The sequence below is a fragment of the Heteronotia binoei genome, chromosome 6 (genome assembly GCF_032191835.1).
Source record: "Heteronotia binoei isolate CCM8104 ecotype False Entrance Well chromosome 6, APGP_CSIRO_Hbin_v1, whole genome shotgun sequence".
NCBI classification, from domain to species: domain Eukaryota; kingdom Metazoa; phylum Chordata; class Lepidosauria; order Squamata; family Gekkonidae; genus Heteronotia; species Heteronotia binoei.
Genome location: NC_083228.1, coordinates 51,168,424 through 51,191,611, shown reverse-complemented (window position 1 = coordinate 51,191,611; position 23,188 = coordinate 51,168,424). Strand labels below are relative to the sequence as shown.

The 23,188-nt window shown below is 40.8% G+C and overlaps 1 protein-coding gene across 1 annotated transcript; it reads right to left on the bottom strand.

The window, feature by feature from the left end:
- Window positions 1-12,799: 12,799 nt before the first annotated feature.
- TEX36 (testis expressed 36) lies at window positions 12,800-23,148 on the bottom strand. The gene is made up of 4 exons (XM_060241440.1): window positions 22,992-23,148; window positions 21,156-21,287; window positions 16,119-16,196; window positions 12,800-13,411 (listed from the first exon to the last, which is right to left on the bottom strand). The coding sequence occupies exons 1-4, from the start codon at window positions 23,040-23,042 to the stop codon at window positions 13,079-13,081; spliced, it is 594 nt and encodes a 197-aa protein (XP_060097423.1). The 5' UTR covers window positions 23,043-23,148; the 3' UTR covers window positions 12,800-13,078.
- Between the last annotated feature and the right edge of the window lie 40 nt (window positions 23,149-23,188).

Genomic DNA, 23,188 nt, shown 5'->3' with positions numbered 1-23,188 from the left:
TATGAGAGGAATCATACCCAAAATGGCAGGTGAGCTAGAGCAGAGAAATTAAAAACCTGGACATAAGTGAGCTGATCAGGTCCCACTAAATCCAGTTTTTCTCTGGGCTAGTTCAGCTAAAACGATCTTGGTATGGGGGTCTCACATGTGAGCATAGATTTCAACAAAAACTTAACAAAACAAGAATTCTGAAAAGCAACATAATGGTTACACATACATAAAACAATTCTTAACAGGACTATCAACAATTAGAACTACTGAGCATGCATTAGGCTTGATTTGCAGGTCCAGATTCCCTGCACATCTATATTGAAAGAAAAGATGAGCAAACTTAACAAAAACAAATCCTAGAAATCAAATTATGGTTAATTCACCTTGACAAACACATTAAACAATTCATAAAAAGAGAAAAGATGGGGCATTTGTAGTACCAAGAGAAAATGCTGAGTTGTTGCAAGGACAAGTCAAAAGAAAGACTTGAAGCACGAAAGCATATCCCTTTAAGAAGAAACCTTTTATGGAGTAAAAGGTAGAACTAGGATGATGGCACAATGCTCCAGGTTTAAGGCTTGTGCCAGAGAATGATTTTCCTCTGTGCATACACAGAGTGCAAAGAATGTGTTGCTGGAAGGCAACATGTGGTCAGAAATACCAAGTAGACTAAAATTTGAGCATAATACAACAAGACTTAATTTGGAAAACCTTGATAGGCTCAGCCAACTGGTTATAGATGCAAAAATAACACAAAAGGACATTTAGTAGCAAGAAGAAAATCATGATTAGAAATAAACTCTGAGGAATCTACGTTAAGAATCTAACAGGTTATTGCTCATTTCCTTGAGAACATGGGAAAATAGAAAAGGGTTTTCACTCAGAAAGAGTCTAGCTCTAACAAGATATAGGTGGAGGCAGAACCATTCAGTGGTCATTATATTGCTTAAGACCAAACAAAGATACTAAGCCCACAAGGTGGGGCCTTTTAAGAACATGCGGATACCTCTTTCCACAGGCAGACAGGATTAAATTAGAGTTAAAACTCAAGATTCACCAAATAGCTAAAAGGGAAGATTGATGATGCAAATGGCATTCAGAGAGAAAATGAAGATATCAATAGTTGAAGTACATTTGAGGAATCCAAATTTCTAATGGAGACCAAGAACTTTCAGGAATTCTGCCAACAACCAGAGTATTAGTTCTTGAGGCTTAAGAGAGAAAAAGCACAGGGAGAGGGTAATTTTACCCCAAGGAAGTGTACAGATGTCCTATACTTCTTGTAGGAACCAAAATTTGTGAGATAAAATTTTCTTAGCTCTACTGTTTAGCAGAGGGCCTATAGATTGTAAAGCATTTTCCTTTTACTACAAAGCACTGGGAATGCCCAATAGACTTTGAGGAGCAATTTCCTAAAAGTGTTTCCCTTAAAATTAGAGCTGCAAAACCTAAGTATAGGAGAGATTGGTACCAGTCACTAGAAAAATATTTTAAAGACTTAAAAGGTGCAGCAAAAATAAATAACAGAAAGAAAGCTTCTAATCTAGGAGAACTCTTAGTATTAGGGCAGTTTACAGGCAGGGGATTTTCTCTAGCAGAGAACGATTGGCTGTAAGCAGAGCTTTGGGATGCCAGCTCCAGGCTGGAGATTTCTAGAAATTTGGGTCAAATTTGAAAATCACAAGGCATGCAGTCCATTTCCTTGGACACTTATTTCCTCCAGAGGCTTAGCCTCAATGTACTGGGGAAAAGGCTATGATTTTGGGAGAGGCCTCCAGGTCCCACCTGGAGACTGGCGACCTTACAAAAACACAGTAGTATGCACATCTTCCATCCAGGTATTTCTCTGGCTGGGAAGAGGCTGTCTCTGTGAGAGACTGCAATATAAAAAAAGTTTGGTTTTGTAATGAAAAACTTTTGAAATTATATCTTTTTAGACCCAAAATCAGGAGATGAGAATTCAAAATAGCACAAAAAAAAATACCTCAACTGTATTTCCACCCCCCCTAGATGAAGAAGGCGGGGAGGGTTTTAACAGACAAACCAAAATTCCTTCCCTCTTGCATGAAGTTTAGCTTAACAAAAGGCTAAAACAGACACAATGGATCTGGCCAGTGCTCTTATCTAATCCTGATAAGTTTTTACAAAGAAAGGTGAAGAAGAGGAAAATGATGAGCTTTCTGCCTGGGTGGGGCTCAAAATTATAACTCTTTCCAGTTTCTTTAACTCAAGCTGGATTTGGCTGAGTTTATTTCAAGAGGGTCTGCAGGAGATTTGCCAATCAGTACTACATTAGTTGTTGCTGCTCTTGCAGCTGGAGGTTCTACTTTCTGTACTTTCAAATTTAAATGACAGACTTGCCCATTTGAGGTTAGCTGTCTTGTTGCTGTGACCTTTGAGAAGGAGAGGCAACACCTCTTATATTACAAACACTGAATTTGATCTCTTCTGAGGCTCTGCAAGAAAACTTTCCTAGCCAGCCATCCACTGGAAGATACTGGGACAAAAAGTTCTTTACAAGAATGGTGGCAAACAAAAACTGTGGTTCCTCTTGCCACTGGCTAGTTATAGGTCTATAAGAAAATGAGGCTTTCTCTCAAAGACACTGAGTTGCTTGTACCTTAAGGAGACCTGAGATAAACAAAAATTTAATTTCTCAGGGCAATGCATTTAAAACTCTATTCCTTTGCCTTAGTTACTTATCAAATCTTTACTGCTACAGATTTCCATTGAGCAAGAGGGAGAACAATTAGCATTTCTTCCTGATGGCAGGAGTGCTGAGCTTTTGCAATACTTTAGCCAGTTCTATTTGGGCCAATCTGCAGGCACTCTGTACAAGCTCAGAGGCTATACCATTTAAAATTCATAGAACTGAGGAAATAAATATTTTCTGACGTTATAAGCGAGAGAGAGAAAGATGAACTTGGGAGTTTCACAGATTTTCATTCGGCCAATTTGAAAGTTAAAACTGGTCAGTTTCTTACATTTTGCTCTGAAAGCTTTGAATCAACAAAAGTTAGTTCAACCTCTCTTTCTCAGGTGCTTGATGCTGGCATCTTTAAAGGGTTAAACTAAATACATACTACATCAAGCTCCCATTACCCTGCAGAGAAACTAACTGCAGGCTGGAACCCTTGCTGGGATTCCAGGAGATCTCCAGGCCTCACCTGGAGAAATGGCCTGGTCTAATTGTAGTCCAAGTCATTGCTTGTATGTTTTCTTATTTAGTCAAGGGAAAGGGTGCCCTTGTTACCTTTAAACCTAAATAAGGCCAGATCTCTCTGTTTTAAGAGACACTCAAGTCTAGATGTTAGATTTTCCTTTGGGTGGGGGGAGGTTCAGAGACAAAGGAACCTTGCCTGCCCATGTGGGATTACCATTCTCTGAAGTTCCACAGAATTCTGGCTTTCAAATTCCCCCAATGGGATGAGATAAAGACAGTAAATTTCTAGCCAGAAGGGCTGAGACTTGCTCATGTAGGAGTGTCTGGAGCAAGTCCTTGCTAAAAGGAATACCTTGTGCCATGATTGTGGAACTCTGCATAGGCTCAGAGACCACATTTCCTTCATGATTCTGGGGTAAGAGAACTGAAATAGGGACTGTTTTCTCATTTTCATGGGGGAAAGAAGTCTGGGGCTGCACAGCTGGGTTTGCCCCGCCATATTTCCTTTTATCCTGCACTTCCAGAATTTCCAGTCTCCTCTCTGTGGCCCTGCACGACTCCAGAACATTTTGAAGGAGACTGGCAGTTTCCTTTTCTTTCCTACCAGCTTCTAACTTTTGTTGAAGTTCCTGGTTTTTCTCAGCAAGCTGTTGGATTTCTAAATCCTTTTCATGAGTAGGATTTGTAAGCTTCCCTACCCTTTCCTTATTAGGGAAATCTTCCACAGCAGTAGCTTTGGGGAAGCTATCTCCATTTTCTGCAAACCCTGTGGCATTGGGAGCCATGTGCCCTGGTGGCTTCATGGCTTCTGAAAGTGCAGCAAGTAGCACATGTGTGGGCTTCTTATCAAACTGCCTCATGTCTGCTCCAGTGGCTCTAAGCTGGGACCAAGCTGCCATTCTGACTTTGTCTCGAGGGGTCCGCTGAGGCCAGGGTTGCCCAGAGGCTGACTGTGTCTGCCTAGGAGCATAAGCCTGCTTGTGAAGGGGAACCTTTGGGACAAGCTGGGGATGGCAAGAAGAGCTGGAACCAAAGCCACTGTTTTGGAACTTCTAGTTCTGGCTCTCTTTTCCATGCCCACCTTGCTCTTGATTATATTGTGCCTGAGTGAGCTGTGTTTCTAAAACAGCCACTCTTTGTTCAGAGACTTGGGCATGCTTTAAAGCATTCTCCAGTCTCCATTTGACCTCATGGAGAGAGTGGGTTAAATTTGCTATCTCCTTCTCATGAGCACTTAATCTAGCTGTGTAGTCTTCATGAACTATTTCCCTTTTTGCATAGTCAGCTTTCATTCTACTCTCTCTTTCCATAAAATTGCCAACTCTGTCAAGATTAGCCTCTAGATCTTTCCAGGTGGTGTTTACCAGGGCTGTTATGCCATAGCACCTCAAGGTGGGTATATTGAGACCTCTGATCACATCGGATATGAAATTTTGATTCTCATAATCTGGTTCCCCATTGTCTTTGGGTAATACTACCTTAGCTGCTTCTGCTAGGAATTTCTTCCTTATTAGATAGCTCACTGGACGCTCATCATGACCTTGTAAGGTCTGATGGTAGAGATCTTTTATATCCTTTCCATCCCAGGTGGCATATAGTACCTCAGCCATCCATTCTAAGATGGTGGCATTAGACAGGTTCAGGCGATACATTACATTTCTTACTTTGTCTAGTTCAGGGCCTGAGGCGCATAATCTCAGCACATGGTTTAATTCAATTAAGGAGGCTTCTTTGTAGATTCTAGCGCTGGCCATCCACAACACTGAGGTGTCTATGTTATAGGGGCCAAGGAAGCTGGCAGCCATTTTAATGTCCTCTGCTTCCCAAGATCTGGTTTCCTTCACCACCTTTACAGATTCAGCTTCATTCTGTTTTCTGGCTGTGGTCTTTTTAGTGACCACAGGACGGACTGGGGCTGGCTGTTCTGCTCTGAACTTCCCAACTGCCTCGTCCTCACTCTCTTCGTCTGAGGAGAAGTCACAGAGAGCGGAGGCCGACACAGTTGCTATCAGTGTCTTTTTAATTTCTAATTTCTTTTTAAGAGCAGCTATTTTTCTTTGGCACAAATCATGGTTAGCTGCTTCGTGTTCCTTCCGGGTTTTCTCGGAAATGTATTCCATGGCACTTTGCAATTTATTATTCTGGGCTTTTGCTTGTTCTAATTCTTTTTCCAAGGTGGCTACTTGCATTTGGGACTTTTTTAGGGCAGGTAGCGTGTCTTGCTGTGCTAAAGCTAGAGCATGCTTCTCCACTCTAAGATCGTCCACCTTTGCCTTTAAATTTTGGATCTCCCATCTCAGACTATTATTCTCCTTCATAATCTTCCTGACATGTATTTCATGTTCTTCACTCAATCTTGTCCTTTCTTTCTCATGAGTCTCTAGCATTTGCTTTACTTTTGCCTCGTGACTCATGAGGATCTGCTCTTTCTCTGCCACATGGCTTTGAAGGGGTTGCTCCAATTCTGCTGCATGAGCCTGGAGCACGAGTTTCTTCTCTGCCACATGGCTTTGAAACTCCTGCTCCAGCACTGATGCATGGTTTTTAAGAGTTTGTTCTAGTTCCTGCTCTTTCTTGGCAAATAAGGCCATAGCTTACAATTTAGTTCCTCTCAAAGTTCTAACTTTACTTGCAGGGCTGGTTTTCCTGCACTGTTAGGTGCCTAACCACAGGCCACCAAAATTAACTGATGCAGGAGCCTTCCCTGGCACTTTTCCTGCTTATTGGGGAGCAAAGAACTTGCAGGACACCTCTGTGTGCCTCACAAGTAAAGGAGGGAGTTGCAGGACCTTCCTTAGTTCTCTGCAACACTAACAAATGTTTGTGGCATGGGCTTATGGCCTTGCACACATTGTTGAGCTCCTCAGGAGGGGCTTTTCTCTAGCCTCTGCCTCCAAACAAATCAAAAGTTTTAAAAGTCTCAGAGCCTGAGCTTTTCCTCTGTTGGCCCTAAGCAAAAGGGAAATTTTTCGGCTGGGAAGATTGCCTATCTCCTCAGACCCGGGACAAATTTTTAACCCTAAAGGAGAGCTTCTTGCTCCTTCCACTAAATTCTCTTAAAGGCACAGCCAAGTGAAAGAACTAGCAGCATATTTCCAGATGCTTCCTGGCTCCTATGTGCTATTTTACACCTGGGCTGGCAACTTTACTTATGTTCCCTTTTTTTTGTTTTGCCTACTGCCAATCTCTGATTGCGCTTCGGCTTGGGTTTAGGGGGCAGCGAGCCAATCCTATGATTGCGTCTCGGCCGGAAAAGGGAGCCACGAGCCGACCCAACGATCGCGTCTTCGGGCAAAAGGGAGCCACGAGCCGACCCAACGGTCGCGTCTTCGGGCAAAAGGGAGCCACGAGCCGACCCAACGGTCGCGTCTTCGGGCAGACAAAATAAAAAGTTGCCCAGCAGTCAGATTGCAGCGGTCCTACGACCCACCTGCCTTCTTGACTGTCGGGTGCCTTAGACTAGCCTTGGCCTAGACTCGTGTAAGGACTTGGGTGTGTGTGTGCAAGTGTCTGAGTGTGTATGTAGTGTGTGTGCACTACGCTCTAAAGAAAAGGGAGAAGGGAAGGGTGCTCTATCCAGATCTTAACAGCTCTGACCTATCCTGACATTCCCTCCCACGATAGACGCGTTTAGAAAGGCCTCGGGACGGCGGCCAGGCTTCACGGGACTTCCCCCTTGCATTCGATCGGGCTCAGTCCTCTTGCGAGGTGTCTGGCCTCCTCGGGGCGGCTGAGAAGTCCAACGCTGAATGATAGAAATGGGAGTAGCCCAACCCACAATTATATAGAGATGCTCGCTAGAGCCGTTCACACAGAACTCATTCACTCAATCACTCACACAATAGCCTCCCTAGCAAGACTGTTTGAACGGTGCAACCCTACGTCTGTCTGTATGAAGACACGCGTGTCGACTCGCGTGTGTTCCTACAAACAGGATAATGCCCGCATTCTCCACCAATTTCTGTTAGGGAAACTGCTCTCAAAATGAGATTGGGGAATTAGATTGAGAGACAGTTAGCCCCAAAAAGGAATCTTTGTTATCAATTGTATACCAGGCTCAACCGTTCAGAGAGTCAATGCTCAATAAGAGACTCTAATTTAGTAAAAATCAATTGTAATTTATTTAGAATAATATTTCTTTCATACAAGGTAAAAATACAAAACACTCACACATTCACACAGGTCTAGGAAATATAGATAGATCAATAGGGGAACATATATGGATAAACAGACAGGGTAATATTTACCATCGTAGTCTTCCAGGAAGGTTTCCAATGGCGACTTAAGAGGACAGGGGAAATGGACCCAACACTGTGGCCAGAATTGGGGATGGATCTAGACAGCGGGTAATAGGGGTTGCTGAATAGAAAGCACACATGAGTGGAGTTGGGTCAGAGGTTAAATAGACTCTCTTAGACCCCTCAGGTGCTGGGAGGTCCAAGGGAGGAGAGATGGGAGGTTCAAGAAGGCTGGACATTCCTTACTGACACCTAATTGGATGCCTGCTTTGGCCAATGAACTTCACCTTAGTCCAGTGAACCTGGAAATTTCCAAGCTGCAATGTTGCCTGGGTTGGCCCCAAGGTATTAGACTAGGGTGAGAATGGAAATGGCTGGGTACTTAAGATTAAATGGGATTAGCTGGGAAGGTGACAATAGGGAAAACTGCTGGCCTAGGTACCACCCGGGTAAGACAAAAGACTTGATGAAGACAGGAGATGTCCTTCCTCTTTCTCATCTTCTGCTGGGCAAGGTTTATTGTTCTGGTATTGCTGAGCAATTAGGATCAACAGTTGAGCTATTAATCCATTCTTAAAACAGATGGGTTGCTTGCAGGCTCAGGGTGTGTACGTGTGACTTTCCCACTAAGAAGGAATGAGTTCAGCCTGGCAGGGTAAGCTTGGGTCAGGAAAGCAAGCTGGATTCTGCTGTTGTTAGCTCTAGGTCCATGGAGCCAGGCTGGAAACATGGTGGCTTCTTCCACTGCAGTGGCCAAGACTGGGCACACAAGGAGCAGCTGGAGCATGTCTGTATTTCTGGCTAACACTCTTCAGAGACGTAGAATGCAAAGCTGAGGCTTATGGTATCCACATAAGCCAGAAACTGCAAGCAAAGTCCACTTCTTAGAGCAGAGGTGTGAGAGTCAAATCTCCAGGCACCCTGGCAACCATGCTGGTGATCATGATGTTCACATGTATGAAAAGTAGGGGGCTTTTCCTCACACATGTGAGAGATTATTGTGATGGGGTGGGGGGGGAACATTCTACATAAGTCTACAGCAGTATTCCCTCTAAGCTGAGTTAGTGTGAGCTACCTCACAGTTTTTTAGCCTCTGACATTTTTGTCTTAGCTCAGGAAAAATGGCCCCAGAACAAACTAATTTATGCAGTAGCTCACAACTTTAATTCCAATAGCTCATGAAGCAGAATTTTTGCTTACAAGACTCCACAGCTTAGAGGGAGTATTGGTCTAGAGGCACCTTATTTTTAGAACAATGTTTTACAACTGAAGAGAAAATATTTGTTTATTGGTTACCTAAATGCCTTTTAGGTTGGTGGACATGGGACTGGTTGCCAAATACCTATTTGCCTTTTGGGTCATGGGGAAGAAGCTACAGAAGGTCCTGAATAGTAACAAAATTTCACTTCTCTTAGTAAAAACACATGGGAATCACTAAGCTTTAGTAAGCTTTATTATAAACTATAACTGTAGTGATGGTGACATGTTAACTCAACGTCATTGGTATACTCTATTTTAGAAATCAGGATATAAGAACATAAGAGATGCCATGTTGGATCAGGCCAATGGCCCATCCAGTCCAACACTCTGTCACACAGTGGCCAAAAAATCAGGTGCCATCAGGAAATCCACTAGTGAGGCCAGGACACTATAAATCATCCCACTATTGCCCCCTCTTGCCCCAGGCAGAGAGTTCCATCTATACCTTGTGGCTAATAGCCACTGATGGACCTTTTCTACCCTCTCGAAGCTGCCCATGCCTGTAGCCCCAGCCACCTACTGTAGCAGTGAATTCCATGTGTTAATCACTCTTTGGGTAAACTTATTAACATGTAAGTTAAGGTTCCACCATGAGCAGCCCTGACTTCTCTGAAGTGTCTTTTAAAACCCAAGTGTCCTGTTCTGGTTTCTCAAATTTTCTTACAATGCAGTGTTACAGGATTCCCCACAGGTATTTCTTCTGTATGGTTGTGGTTCAGTATGCAGAGCCTTTGCATGTGGAAAGTCCATGCCCTATCTCTGCTGCTTGTGTGTTCAAATTGCTGGTTCTGTGCTGCAGTCCCTACAGAAAGCTCCCCTCCCAATTTTTAAATCTGAGAGATTCTCTAATTTGAACAAAGGTCCTGTGCACAGTAGCACTTGTTCTGCTGGCTACAGTTGACTTGACTGCAGAGATTCTTTAGAGAATTTGACTGCTACCTGGGGTAGGTTTTCCCATCATCGATGGTGCCCCTAGAGTTGAACCCCCCCCCCCCAGTCCAATCCTTTTTGAAATTGGGGGTTCTGTAGGGGAGAGGCACCAGAAGCAGCCCTGAAACTATGGTGCTGCTCACTCAAACCCCCTCCCCCCACAAAGCCACTTTTCCCTCTGTAATTACAGTTTTTGAAATTTGAGGGAATCCTGCAGATGCCCTGCAAATTTGGAGCCTCGACCTCAAATCTCCTCCCAGTTGCAATTCATTATACCCAATTTTGCCAATTACTTCAATGACCCATAGTGTATAATGAAGCCAAATGGCCAACAAATTTCAGTGGCTATTCACGGCTGCTGTATTCAGCACCCAAATCAGAGAATTTGATTTGGCTCTATACAGTCTAAATACAGCCAAATCAGCTGTTTTGGGGGGTTGTATTTGGTTCAGCTGAACCAAATACACAACCTTAATGGGGATCCACAATTTTCTAAATAAACCAAAATGGGGAAATGTTTAACAAGTCTAGATAGCAGAGTGACAGAGATTTAACTCAAAATTTTTTCACTGCATGTGAAAAGCATAAATAAAGTACACTTCACTATATTCACTTGTAATATTAGACCCTGAATAATATTACAAATGTAGCAAGAATGCATTTCTTCCTTCCATAGGATGACCAAGATTACCCTCTCGAGTGTGCCAAACAGCATGGGGTACTTCACATACTATGTGATTGGCATGCACTTTAGTTTGGAATCTGCTTGGGGATCAAAAACTGTTGGCTAATGCTGTGGAAATTTTGATTCTGCAACAGACAGGCTGCTTCTATCTGCCTTGAAACAAGAAATCACTTTCTTTTAATGATGCCATGCTCTTGGCTTTGCTACTGCTTAATGATGTTGTTAATTGTTTTGTGTTTCAAAATGTTGTGTAGCAGCACCCCAAACATCTCAGCAGGGAGGCCCTTTTCAAATAAAATTATCATCATCATTATTCAGTATTTGCTGATAAGCTGTACAAAACTATTTTTGAAATCTTGCACAATAACTTATTTTGACACAGCATCTCAACCCAGTACTTCTAGGATGATTTTTTAATCGATAGGGAATTGAAATAGGGTCCTTTATTCACAGTAACTTTTGGTCCATCCTTATAAAAACAGTGAAAATACATTAAGTTGATTAGAATCCTAATCATAAGCAGGTAGGTTTTCATGCCAGGCCAGCATAATGTATCCACAAAGAACATATAGTTTTTAAAGTTTGTTTTTATTTCAAATCAATATTTGTTTTTCTTCTTTTTGTTATTCATCCTGTTTGCTTTGTTCAGGTTCCCATCTTCCCCCTTCTCTCCTGCACAGTAACAAGGCAGCTGACCAGCAAAAAATGGACAACAGAGAATCTCTTTCCACTCTCACCTCCCATTTCACATGACACTTTTGATGTTTCTTTGATGCTGCCTGATATCCTGCACTGCCTAACATTACTAATGCAGGTACCCTGAGACTATATTTACCAGGGTGCACCAAGGTTTCATGCCCTGGACAAATCAGAAAAAGTGCCCAAGATACCAAGGGAGGTGAGGAAGAAGAGCTTCTTTTCCATTTGTTATTCTACATTGATCCCCTGTTTGGCCAGCAGTAGCAGTACCCTAACCTTGGCACTCACCACACTACTTGAGGCTGGGAGACCCTTCATGCCATTAAATTATAATACTTTTTTAAATCTCCTCTTCCTTTTTCCTTGCTCCTCACCCCATGAACCAGAAAGCCAGTGCCAGCAATAGCAAAGACTATTATTGTGTGTGTAAAGTGCTATCAAGTTGCAGCTGACTTATAGCAACCACAGAGAGGGGCTTCCAAGGCAAGTGAGAAGCAGATGTGGCTTATCATTGTCTTCCTGCAGAGTCCCTTCCAAGTAATAGTCCTGCACAGCTTCTCTGATGAGATCAAGCTATACCATGCTGCCTTCCCTCCCTAACAAGACTGTTACCAAATATTAATGGATATTGTTAAAATTTAAAATTAATTTTCATTATAAAGTATAATATGGAACTAGATTTTTCATTTTGTTGATTTGTTAATATTCTAGTGAACATTTGTACTTCATTGCTGGTCAACAGCTAATATTTGTGGGATTGACCTTGATTTTTAAAATGGCTTTTGATATACCCTAGTCTAAAGAATTTTAGCTAAAGGCATGAACAACTATGAACAAGGGCTATTTATATATAATATCTCTATATCGCCTCTTCAGAATTCTGCACTAGGTGCCTTACAATTAAAAACCACAGTATTTTTCCAAATCAAACCATTACAAATAATTAGCACAAAAACTATCCCTAAAACAGAAGCAAATCATTAAAAAGATAATATACACCCCCTAATTAAAAGAGCGGCATGCTCAATCCAGAAGATGTGCTGAGGTGGAATTTTCCTTCATACATCTTCCACAACACTGCAATCTAGTTGTCAGAAAGAAATGATTTCCCAGTTGTAGTTTAGAACACATCAACCATTAATGGAGCTTTGTCGGGGGGTGACAGTAAGCTGCAGCCCACTAAGTACTGATAACCATCCAAAGGACTCTGTTCATGTACAGTTACCAGTCCCAAACTGTAAAATAAAGAACCCATTGGCAATGTGGTATAGAAAAGCTACAAAGCTGAGATGTTCTACAATAGGAATTTTAGAGTTACAGAATAAAGGGCATGCCCATAATATAAAGGTGATTTGGCTGTGAATTGGCAACTGGTAGATTTCAGTAAAAATGTCTGGGAACTATGTAATAAACAAAGTATTCATACATTTTATAGCCTTACAAGTGGTCAGAATAGGGAAGGGATAAGAGCCAATGTAACATAAATCAGGACTGGGAAACCTGGGTTCAAATACCCACTCAGCTGGGTGACACTAGGAAAATCTTATCCTGACAGGACTGATGATGTTGATAAAAGGGGAGAAGAAATAATCATAGATGCTACTCTGAGGTCTTTAAAGGAAGGTCTGGATATGCTATATAAGAGCATAGCTAGCATAACAAAGACTGAAATGCTTCCCATGTCTTCCAAGTCTAGAAATAGCTTTAAAGACTACTATAAAATACCATCTTCCCCAACACATCTCTTTCTAGAAGAGGCATTGTCTATATCAATTGTGTGCATACAATAGTTACCCTTACTCCAAGACTCCATATGTAGGGCTTGTCTAGATATAGGAATAATGCAAGCAATTTTTAATTAATGCAAACATAAAATGCCTTTCCTTTTTTCCAGCTACATTGTTCCTTGTTAAAAATACTCCCCCCCCCACGCAGAAAAAACCCCCAGCTCCACAAATGTGATTATTCTTGTTCTACTCTTGTCTTCATGCAGCTTAGGTTCATAAAGTAATTTCTATTCAGGAAACAGAACAATGATCAATTTGCTAATCATAACAATCTTATTGTAAATTCAAACTGGAATGCATTTCAGTATCCATTTTACGTGAACATTTATTCCATCAACTGTGCATCAGGTAGCTCCTTAGGATCGGGTAGAGTAGTTATAACAGGACCACTGGGAATTAAAGTATTATGACTAGAATTGCATTCTGAAAACCATATGGAATCTTTCTTAGAAACAGGATTCAAAGCATTGAATCTCTCTATGTGGCTTTTGGGAAATCGCCCTGGAAAGGGCTTTTCAGTGTTTGGGTATGGAACAAAAGATGTTTGATACATAGTACAATAGCTAGTATTGCTCAAAATGGGTTCATGGGCCAAAAAGGAGAAGTTTTGTGAATAGTGTTGACATGTCTCTTGTTGAAATTTTCTTAGTCCTAGCCCCTAAAAAGAAGTAAAAAAATATATACTTCAGGAAGATTCTATTATTTAAAGTAGATAAAAACATGCAGAAAACATGTGGGAAATCATATTGGCAATTATCTTTTTTAGATTTTATTCTTAACTTATAAGCAGAAGAACCAAGTATACCAATTCCTAATCTCCCTTCAACAGAAGACTATACAATTGTACAAATATGCATCAGGGAACCAAGGGAAATTTGACATTCATTATAATAACAAATACAGTGGTTGAATCTAAATTATCATAAGCAGACCAAACTTTGGAATGGTACTTTCCCCCTGCTGCATTCACCCTCTTAAAGTCCCATCATAGGGACATCCTGAAATGCTATTCCTGGAGGTTGACCTTCATAAACAGTGGGGGAGGGGCAAAAAAGGGGAATCTGCAAAAAAAAAGGTCATCCCCCTAATACACCAACAAAGTGCTGTCCTGTAGGTGCCATTATGCCATCTGAATCGTATCTTTAAACTGAATCCTACATTTTAAAACATCTACTAGCTTCTTCTGTAATACATATCATAGACATATTTTCAGCAATAGAATAGGTTATTGGAGAACAATTCTGTCACATCTATCTTCTAGAATCTAGATGTATGTTAGACTGAATGGCCATAGATTTCTTAAAAGTTCATATTTGTTGCCATCATTCTGACGTGACACAGATTTCTGTGTACTCTTAAATTCTTCATTAAGAGCTCGCAGATTGTTTCAGGTTTTGAGGAGATGCAAAATATAAATGGTTTAAATAAATAATTTTCAAAAATCAAATACATTTTTGTACTCTTTTAAAATATCAGACTACAAGAGGAATCCTACAAGAGGAAGAATTAATCTGATCACTTTGAAGAGATAAAATGGGTTGGATCCTGCAATAGATGTCTACTAATGGAAGGTGTGGTGCTTTGATATGTAAATGTTCTGTGTGCATTTTATTCCTGTGTTTTAATGTGGGGTTTTATATGTACATTGTTGTGGGTTAAAGTGTGGGCCTCTACAGTAAGAAAGGAGGGGCTGGATGGGCGATTGAAGTGTGATGACTGGATGGCAGCTGTACCCTAGGCGATGGAGTTGATTGCTCTGTTCAGAGAGGCTTTACGTGTGGGAGAGTTTTGTTCAGAGTGTGACAAAGAGATGAAACTGAGTGACAGGATTACCAACTGCAGGCTGAAAAAATCTGGACTATGGGGGTGGACTAGAGGGAGGAGTTTGGGGAGGGGAGGGGCCTCAGCATGGTACAATGCCACAGACTCCAAAGCAGCCATTTTCTTCAGGGAAGCTGATCTCTGCCAATTAGAGATCAGTTGTAAAAGTGGGAGATCTCCAGGCTCTACCTGAAGGCTGGCAACTCTACTCCAGGTCCCATCTAAAAGTTGGCAGTCCTACTGAGAAAGATGCTGCAGTGTGTGTAAGACATCTGTGTTCTTGGTGGAAGTTATAAGTGGCCAGGGGTGGAATTCTAGCAGGAGCTCCTTTGCATGTTAGGCCACACACCCCCTACACTGCTGAGGATCTACGATCATAGGATCACCGTCAGAAGAGAATAAAAAAAGATCCTGCCTATACTGAAGTTAAATTAGCACCATAAAATGTTTTTAAATTGTGTTTTATTGGTTTTAAATTGTAATTATAGATATCTGAACTGATTGTTAGCTGCCCTGAGTCTGCCTGCTGAGAGGGCAGGATAAAAATCTAAATAAACAAACAAACAAATAAATAAATAAATAATGATGTAGCCAATACTCCAAGAGCTTACAAAAAAGAGCCTTGTAAGCTCTTGGAAAATTGGCCACATCAGGAGTGTATGGCCTAATACGCAAAGGAGCTCCTGCAAGAATTCCACCCCTGTAAGTGGCAAGTGAGAAAATAAGCCTTTGTGACTTGGTCTATTTAGGAACTTCAGAAAAACAAGAACTGTATCTATCTGGAACTATTATGCTTATGAACCAAACAGAAATTGTTATGCTGTTTTACTTCTAAATAAACTGTATTTATGTTTAAGTGAAAAGAGCTGTTTTATTTAGAGTAAAGGATCACCTTTTACATCTGAACCACCCATACATACTGACCATTTTGTCATTTTACCAAATACAACTTAAGCCCTGTCCTTTGGATCCAACTAAGAATTCTAAATCAAGATCCCTTAGTGGCAGCAAAAATAAGTAGGAAACACTAAGGAAGTAAAGGAGGCAGCATAGCGCATGTCACCTCAGAACACTACAGAGATGTGCCTTTTCAGGTGTTACATAAAAATTCTCAGAAAAGAGCAAAAACATTATAAGGAATCTTCATCAGTTCTCCCTTCCACTGCAGACTTGTGACTCACTCCTTATGCTGCCCCTGTGTGTCCTCCAGTACCCTAAGGGGTAGGGAACGTTGGCTCTCCAGATGTTTTTTGCCTACAACTCCCATCAGCCCTAGCCATTGGCCATGCTGGCTGGGGCTGATGGGAGTTGTAGGCAAAAAACATCTGGAGAGCCAACGTTCCCTACCCCTGCGGGCCTAGAGCAACACTTCAGGGAGTATTTTTGTTTGCAGGGGAATGGAATAGACAAGAAAATTCTGTACTGATGACAGATATTCCTTTCATCAGCAGAAATAATTGCTGGATCCAACCCAATAGTTTTTTATAGAAGGCTCCAGCAAGAACCAGTATATTTTTACAAAACCTGTAAAACCAAATACTTACAGAATCTAAGTACTCTCCTACATTCAGTAAGCAATGTCTGTTGTCATGGACTGAAAATGGAAACGTGTTTACTGGCTTCTAGAAAGATAAGTGAATAAAAGATGACATTTTCCCTTGCATGGCTAACAGAACAATAGCTTTTATCTGCAAAAGAATTTAGTATTACACTCATACAAGCATTCTTGTATGAGTTATTATATTGGTACAAGAATTATTATATTGGTACAAAATAAATACCGTCTACATTTTATTTCAAACCCCTTAGAGCGTATAAATTTTCTGAATAATCTACAAATTACATGAACACCTAAACTTTCAAATTAGAGAAACCCTTGTGCATATGTGCACATTTTTTGACAAATAAAAGTTCTTTAAGTGACTCACTATTGAATGCACAGCTAATAAAAGTTGGACTTCAAAAAGAAGCTTTTAATTGAGTCAACCTGAGATTTATGAGCTCAGTGCCACCCACTGAGAAGATGCTATATATTATATCAAATTGCAAACTACATATTTAAAATGGCTAAATTCCAAATCTAACAAGTACATGTACACGTGTTTAATTTTATTACTTTCAGTTGCCAATTTCTAGTCATTCATGCTAAGCATAACCCAAGAAACCTAATCTTGAAAAGATTTTCTATGGTTGAAGTAAAAGCCAAATATTCCCTTCCCTTCCCCCAGCCCCAACAAAATGCAGCTATCTAGTAGCGGAATAATACTTTTAAGAACAAAATGAATATAATACAAAAGCCTTAATTTAAAACAATAAAACTACAGCAGAGAAAAGAGTCAAGTGGTCCTGCTGCAAATTTCTCAGTTCTAAGATCCAAAAACATAAATGCAGAATTAATCAGAATGGTAAAGAAGATTGTGACCACTCTGAGACTCTGCGTATAGGGCGGAATATAAATCCAATATCATCATCTTCTTCTTCTTCTTCTTCTGTAGTGGCAATGTTGAGAAGAATGCTGTGAGAGCATTTAAGTGATACTACATTATCTCTTAATTCTAATAGTATTGTTTTGCTTGGACATTATGCTGGTATGATGCCACTGCGACAATGCTGTAGGAGCCAAAATGTGTTGAGATGCAGAGTGGTGTAGTGGATAAGTGTGTCAAACTAGTACTTGGAAGATCCAGGCTTGAATCCCCACTCGTGCTATGGAAGCCCATAGGTGACCTTGGGCCAGTCACACTCTTTCAGCCTAACCTACCTCACACGGTTGTTGTGAAGATAAAATGGAGGAAAGTCCTTGGGCAAGCCACACTCTCTCAGCCTAACCTACCTCACAGGGTTGTTTTGATGATAAAATGGAGAAAAGGAGAATGATGTAAGCCACTTTAGACTCCCATTGGAAGAAAGGTGGGGTATAAAGAACTTACAACAAATAAAATAAATAATGGGATTGTGAGACCAGGGCCCATGTACCAATTCAGTGGGTGTGTTCACACACACTAAATAACACACTTTGCAATTAGATTTTTACTATGTTAAGAATAGCAAAATCCACTTGCAAACAGTTGCCATGTGAAAGCATCAAGAGAGTGGTTTTGACACTATCCATTATTATGAATCAACTCAACTGTGAAAATGTTTAATCACAAATAGGAACATACCTAACAAAAGAATTTCAAGTAAAGGATGTTGGTTTAAACTATTTCAGCATGTTCAAAAATTGTAGAATTCTATCATTAGACACCTCTCTGATTAACATAAGCAGCATAGATCTGTGGTGAATATGTAAATACAAATACCTCAATTGAACTATCCCAACATGCTATGTATTTCTGACCCTGACAGCACAATCCTAAAGAGTTACACCCTTCTAAGCTCATTGACTTTAATGTACAGGGTAGGATGTTGCTCTGCTCAGGAATGAAATGTGAGTCAGGCTTCATGTATATTGACAAAAACAAGATTCCAGAGAAAACTGTCAGAACCTGAAATGTCAACTGAGAAGACTAAGCTGATAATATTGTGCTGAAATTATAAAGCTGTGGTATAATATTAAAACCAAGATATAGTGAGATCTGAAATTATAATAAATTTGGAGACCATTTCATATGCCATTTTTATTTCAGATGAAAAATAGGATTTTGTTTTTTAAAAACAATGAAAGCTAGAAAATTAGTGGTTCCTTAAACTGATAGCTGAGAATTACTGGAGCGCAGGCAGGCTAATAATTACATGTGGAAGTGTAGGGCTGCCAAGTTCCCAGGCTGGGCGGAGATTCTCCCCCCTGGAGGTTCCCAACCCACTGGCCCACATTGGGCCAGCGGTGGGGGGATCCTCCCCTGACATCGCTGGCATGATGACGTCACTTGAATGTGTTTTAATATTTACTAATATTTACTAATTTTATTGTTCTGGTATTTTATGTTGTGAGCCTTGGTGGGGAGGGTGGTACATAAATTGAATAAATAAATAAATTGTGCTGGCGATGTCGCGCAATGGCTGCTCTAGCGATTTGGAAGGAAAATTGCTTGAGCACCTGGGAAAACCATAGTTTCCCTGGACGCTCCCATTTTGCCAGTGCTATGACATCATTTTATTGCACTGCACATGGGGGGACTTGGCAACCCTATGGAAATGCTACCGGTTAGCAAAAGGTCAGGCCCAGCACTTAAAGTGTCACTTGTTCTGAATGGGATGGCAGTTATGGCTAGGAGTGCCTTTTACAAGTTTCATTCTTTCCTGGACAGGAAAGATCAGGCCACTGTGGTACATGCCATGGTTACATGCAGATACAATGCATTCTGCATGGGGCTGCCCTTAAAAAGTGTTTGGAAACTTCAGCTGGTGCAGAATACTGCAGCTTAGAATGCTGACTGGAAAAGGTCATAGAGGCCATATTACTCCAGTTTTGTTCCATCTACATTGGCTCCCAATTTGTTTCCAGGCACAATTTATCCCTCCAGAGTTGCAGAAAAGTACAAAAAAGACATACACAATTCTGGCTTAGATTCCCTTGGAGTATTTCTGCAGGTGGAGAGATGCATGCTCACAGAATGCAACTTTCTTGTCTTCCACCTCCCATATAGGGTTGTCAGTTCTGTGTTGGGTCCCCTGCTTGTCATTTCCGAATGCTTTAAAAATTTATCCAGAATTCTTTATTTTTAAATGAAAGCAAAGATTTTCTACCCCATCTTGTATATACATCTTATGAAGATTTTTGGACTGCCTGCTTATAACATAAGGAAAGAATTTATTAAAAATCAGGGCCAGTCAGGGAGAGGGCCATTTGGCCTGACTGTCAAGGGGGTATGAAATTTAACTTGTTAATTTTTTGGCATTTACAAATTTTGCAACCTGTTTTGATGCCCCCACCCTATTGGACCAAAACATGATACATTATTTCTGCTTAGAACTCTAAATTTAAACAAACAAGTTGATAAATGACAATTTCTGTTAACTGATATAGGCTACCATGTAAAAGAGTTTAAAAGTTTAAAATGAATTTTGATGCCTTATTTTGTTGTTCTATGTTATCTTTTAAAAATAATTATTACTAGGGACCTTGAAAGCTGGAAGTGGCCTAGGCTGTTCTAGCGGTTCAAAAGGGCCTGTCTATTATGAGGAAATGTCTAAGGCCATGCCCACTGAGATTTTTTATTTTTGATCAGCAAATCATGTTACCATATCTCAAGGTACTTCCGGAAACAGTGTTTTTTTTAAAGGTGGCCTGCTGTTTGAGAGCCAAAGGCTCTGTTGGCATACAAAGGGAGACCCACAGTTTTAAAAAGTCTTCGCACATTATTTATATACTGAATTCACAGAGACTGAACTACTTAAAAATTTAGCTATGCTTGAAACTTTTCTGGGATGGCAACAGAGGTAAAACAATAAGCCACAACCAAGGAAATAGTGTAAGACTACCTCTAAGCAAGTTAATTAATCTCACAGCTAGAATGCTACCACACAGGGAGAGATTACAGACAGTCAGCTGTTGCCCACAGTCAACCACCACTTTCTTTTAAAATGAAATAAAGCTTTCTCTAGCAGTTATTCAAAAATTGCTGGAGTAAAGCAAACTCTCACACACTGTGTTTTTATGACATCATGTACCATCGAATGTCACCTTGCTCATTCAGATGACCTGGCTTTACTCCATAACTAGAGAAATATACTCATGTACAGAAACATTTTCCAATAGTGAAAACAACAGAACATAAATCCATGTCATATCAGTAGACAGATCAGAATATAAATGTAACAATAATTTTATAGCCTCTTTTCATCAGATGCTGTATAGATGATGTACAAAAAAGAGGTTCAGCACCCCTTCTCTTAAAATTAAAATCTTCCATACTGCACCCCTCACTTTTTCTAGAATTTGGTTTTAATTACTGTGGGCTCACCAAATACTCACTATGGCAGTAGTCTCAATTAAATTGGTTATTTGACCTTGAAAACAACTTCTTATTAAGCCTAAACTTTCAACACACACTTCTGTGCTCATGAATTTTCCCAACCTCAAACTGCATTGGAGCTATATACCCACTGGAAGAACCATACAGGCAACAGACAAGCAGACCGTGTATTTATTCCAGTAGGACAAATAGCAGGTCCAGGAACAATCTGAGGACAAGAAATGGCTAATGAGAAGGATTAACACTGCAATCCTCCAAACACTTTCCTGGGAGTAAGCTCTAGCATAAGAGAAGCCATGCTGGGTCAAGTCAACAGTCCATCTAGTCCAGCACTCTGTGTCACACAGTGGCCAAAAGCCAGATGCTATCAGGAGGCCCACCAGCAAGGCCAGACCTAAATAAGATTCTGAATAGACCTGTTTAGGAAGGCACAGTAAACCCTACTGCTGCATGCTATAGCCCCAGTCCATATCAGGGTGTCCAGCATCTGCTGTTTACCAGTAAATAATGTTTGGGAGATCTATCTATGGAATTCTTAACACCTCACCTGGTTTGGTCCTAATATATTACACTAGCAACAAGTTAAACAATTACAAATGCTAATGCACACAAATGAACCATTCATATTAAAGTAAAATTTGGCATGTATGAATATTATCTTACCTTTTCTCGAAGTTTATACATCAGTGGCAATCTGTTTTCAATTTGATGAACAGTTTCTAAGTTTAGTATCTGTTTTTGCATACTGGCAGTAAGGGATTCGGGATATATTTGCAGCGGTCTAGAGTGTTGAAACTATGAAAAAAGGTTATTATAAAGGTAAATTTTTAAAATGCAAAACTCAACATTTAGAAGATAGATGTTTTTATTACTTGTATTACAGCAACACCTAGAGGTTCCATTTAGAATCAGGCTCTCACTATATTTTCATTTTACAAGCAACAGAAACAAACACGGACAGAAAATAATTCATGTTTTCAAAACTTATGGGCTACACAGGTAAAATAATTAAGTGGATGAAAAAGAGTAGAATTCGTAAACAAATGCCACAATACATAGTAAACATCATGCTCAATTGGTAGGGTGTAAATTCTGAAAATATTCCAAGGGAAATTGATGTGGTAGCAGTGTTTATAAATTCTTCAATGTTAATGCTGTACTCATAGCTTCCCAGAATGATGCTGAAAGGGCGGGCGGAAAAACCAGTGCTTGACCATGCCCAGCGTGCTATGGGATCAAGATTTTACCAGCTGCAAAATGAACCAAGTATTTATGCTAAATCTGCATGCATTGCAGTCCCAAACGTCATACAACAATAGGAGTTACTGCTACTGTCCATTGTGTTATTGCTGGTAGAGAAAAAGGTAATGAGGCATTTTGTTGGCAAATGAAAAAAAATGGAAAAGCAAATTAACTTGGAAGAATAAAACAATAAAAAAGATTAAGAACAGTTTATAACTGTGGGAGGGGAGATGCTGAAAATACACCCAGAGGAAAGTATTGCTTTATATATGAAACTTAAGCATGTTGTTAATAAAACTAATGATGGATTTAATAATGTAAACACACAACATAGGATGTTAGTTTAATATTCTGAATGTAGTGGCTGGTGAATTTCTATATAACTAGGATACTTTGGTTCTATCAGTATAATCTTTCCAGGCAATCATAATACAACATTTTCCCCAGAAGCAATGGTGGTGTGTGATCTTGGTCAGTGTTTATTCTGCCTGGGTTTGGCATTAGTAAATAATCCTCCACCAAATTATCACACTGCATTTTACAAAATCTAAAGCAACTGTCATCTCTTGATTACATAGCCGAAATTTACAGATGCAAATTAAAAACTATCCAAAACCGTTCCTTGAAATGGTGGGAAGGGGGGAATCCACTCTTTTCCTACTCTGAATGTTATTAAAGAACTCGAGTGGTATTTAATCTGAATTCTGAAAATGCACCCAGAACAGACACTAACAAACATCCATTTTAGGGCTAAACGGCCACAGACTTCAGCCCACTGCCCACGGGCAATGTGATTTCTGAACGAGCTGCCTTCACGAGCATACTTGGAATGCCTTCAGCCCGATGATTTAGCCCAGCACCCTTTTCAAAGCGTTCTAGACAGCAACGCGTACTTACAATGAGAACAATGAAAAGAAAGGATTTCCTCCCTTTCATGTTTATGCGTTCAGCAGTGATTTTAATCTAGAGACCGGATGCGAGAGTATAAATCCATCCTCTTTTGCGAGTGGAGAGACAAGATTTGGGCGGGGGGGGGGTGCGATTAATGCTTCTGTATTGATGCAGAGTAGCAGGATTGCTTCCGTGGTGTGGCAGGACAACGCGGCTCCTCTGACCATTAAGCTCTCCTTAAAGGCTTTGCCGGGCTAGGACCAACTTTCCCTTCAGACTCCCCCTCCTGCCTCGCAGTGTTTGGCCCATCAGCACCGCCCTGAGGCAACCTCCGGCCTCATCACTCCCCTTCCGCCCCCGCCTTACCCAGGCACCATCCCGTGCGGTGCTGGGGTTGGCCCGCCTGCCCTTGGGCATGGCTGCGAGATGACTGCTGTGCTGGCTGAACTCCACCAAGAAGGCAGCGCTTCTCCCCTCAGCCGTCCGCCCGGCCTCCTCTTGAGGCTGGGGTGGGCCGCTCTGGTTGCCATGGTCACTACTAGTACTACTCTTGTAGGCCAGCG

Coding starts and splice junctions, on each gene's coding strand:
- TEX36 (XM_060241440.1), bottom strand. CDS start 23,042: ATGCCCAAGGGCAGGCGGGCCAACCCCAGCACCGCACGGGATGGTGCC. Junction 21,288..22,991: donor CCGCACGGGATGGTGCCTGG/GTAAGGCGGGGG, acceptor CTTTTTTCATAG/TTTCAACACTCTAGACCGCT. Junction 16,197..21,155: donor TGTATAAACTTCGAGAAAAG/GTAAGATAATAT, acceptor TTATCTTTCTAG/AAGCCAGTAAACACGTTTCC.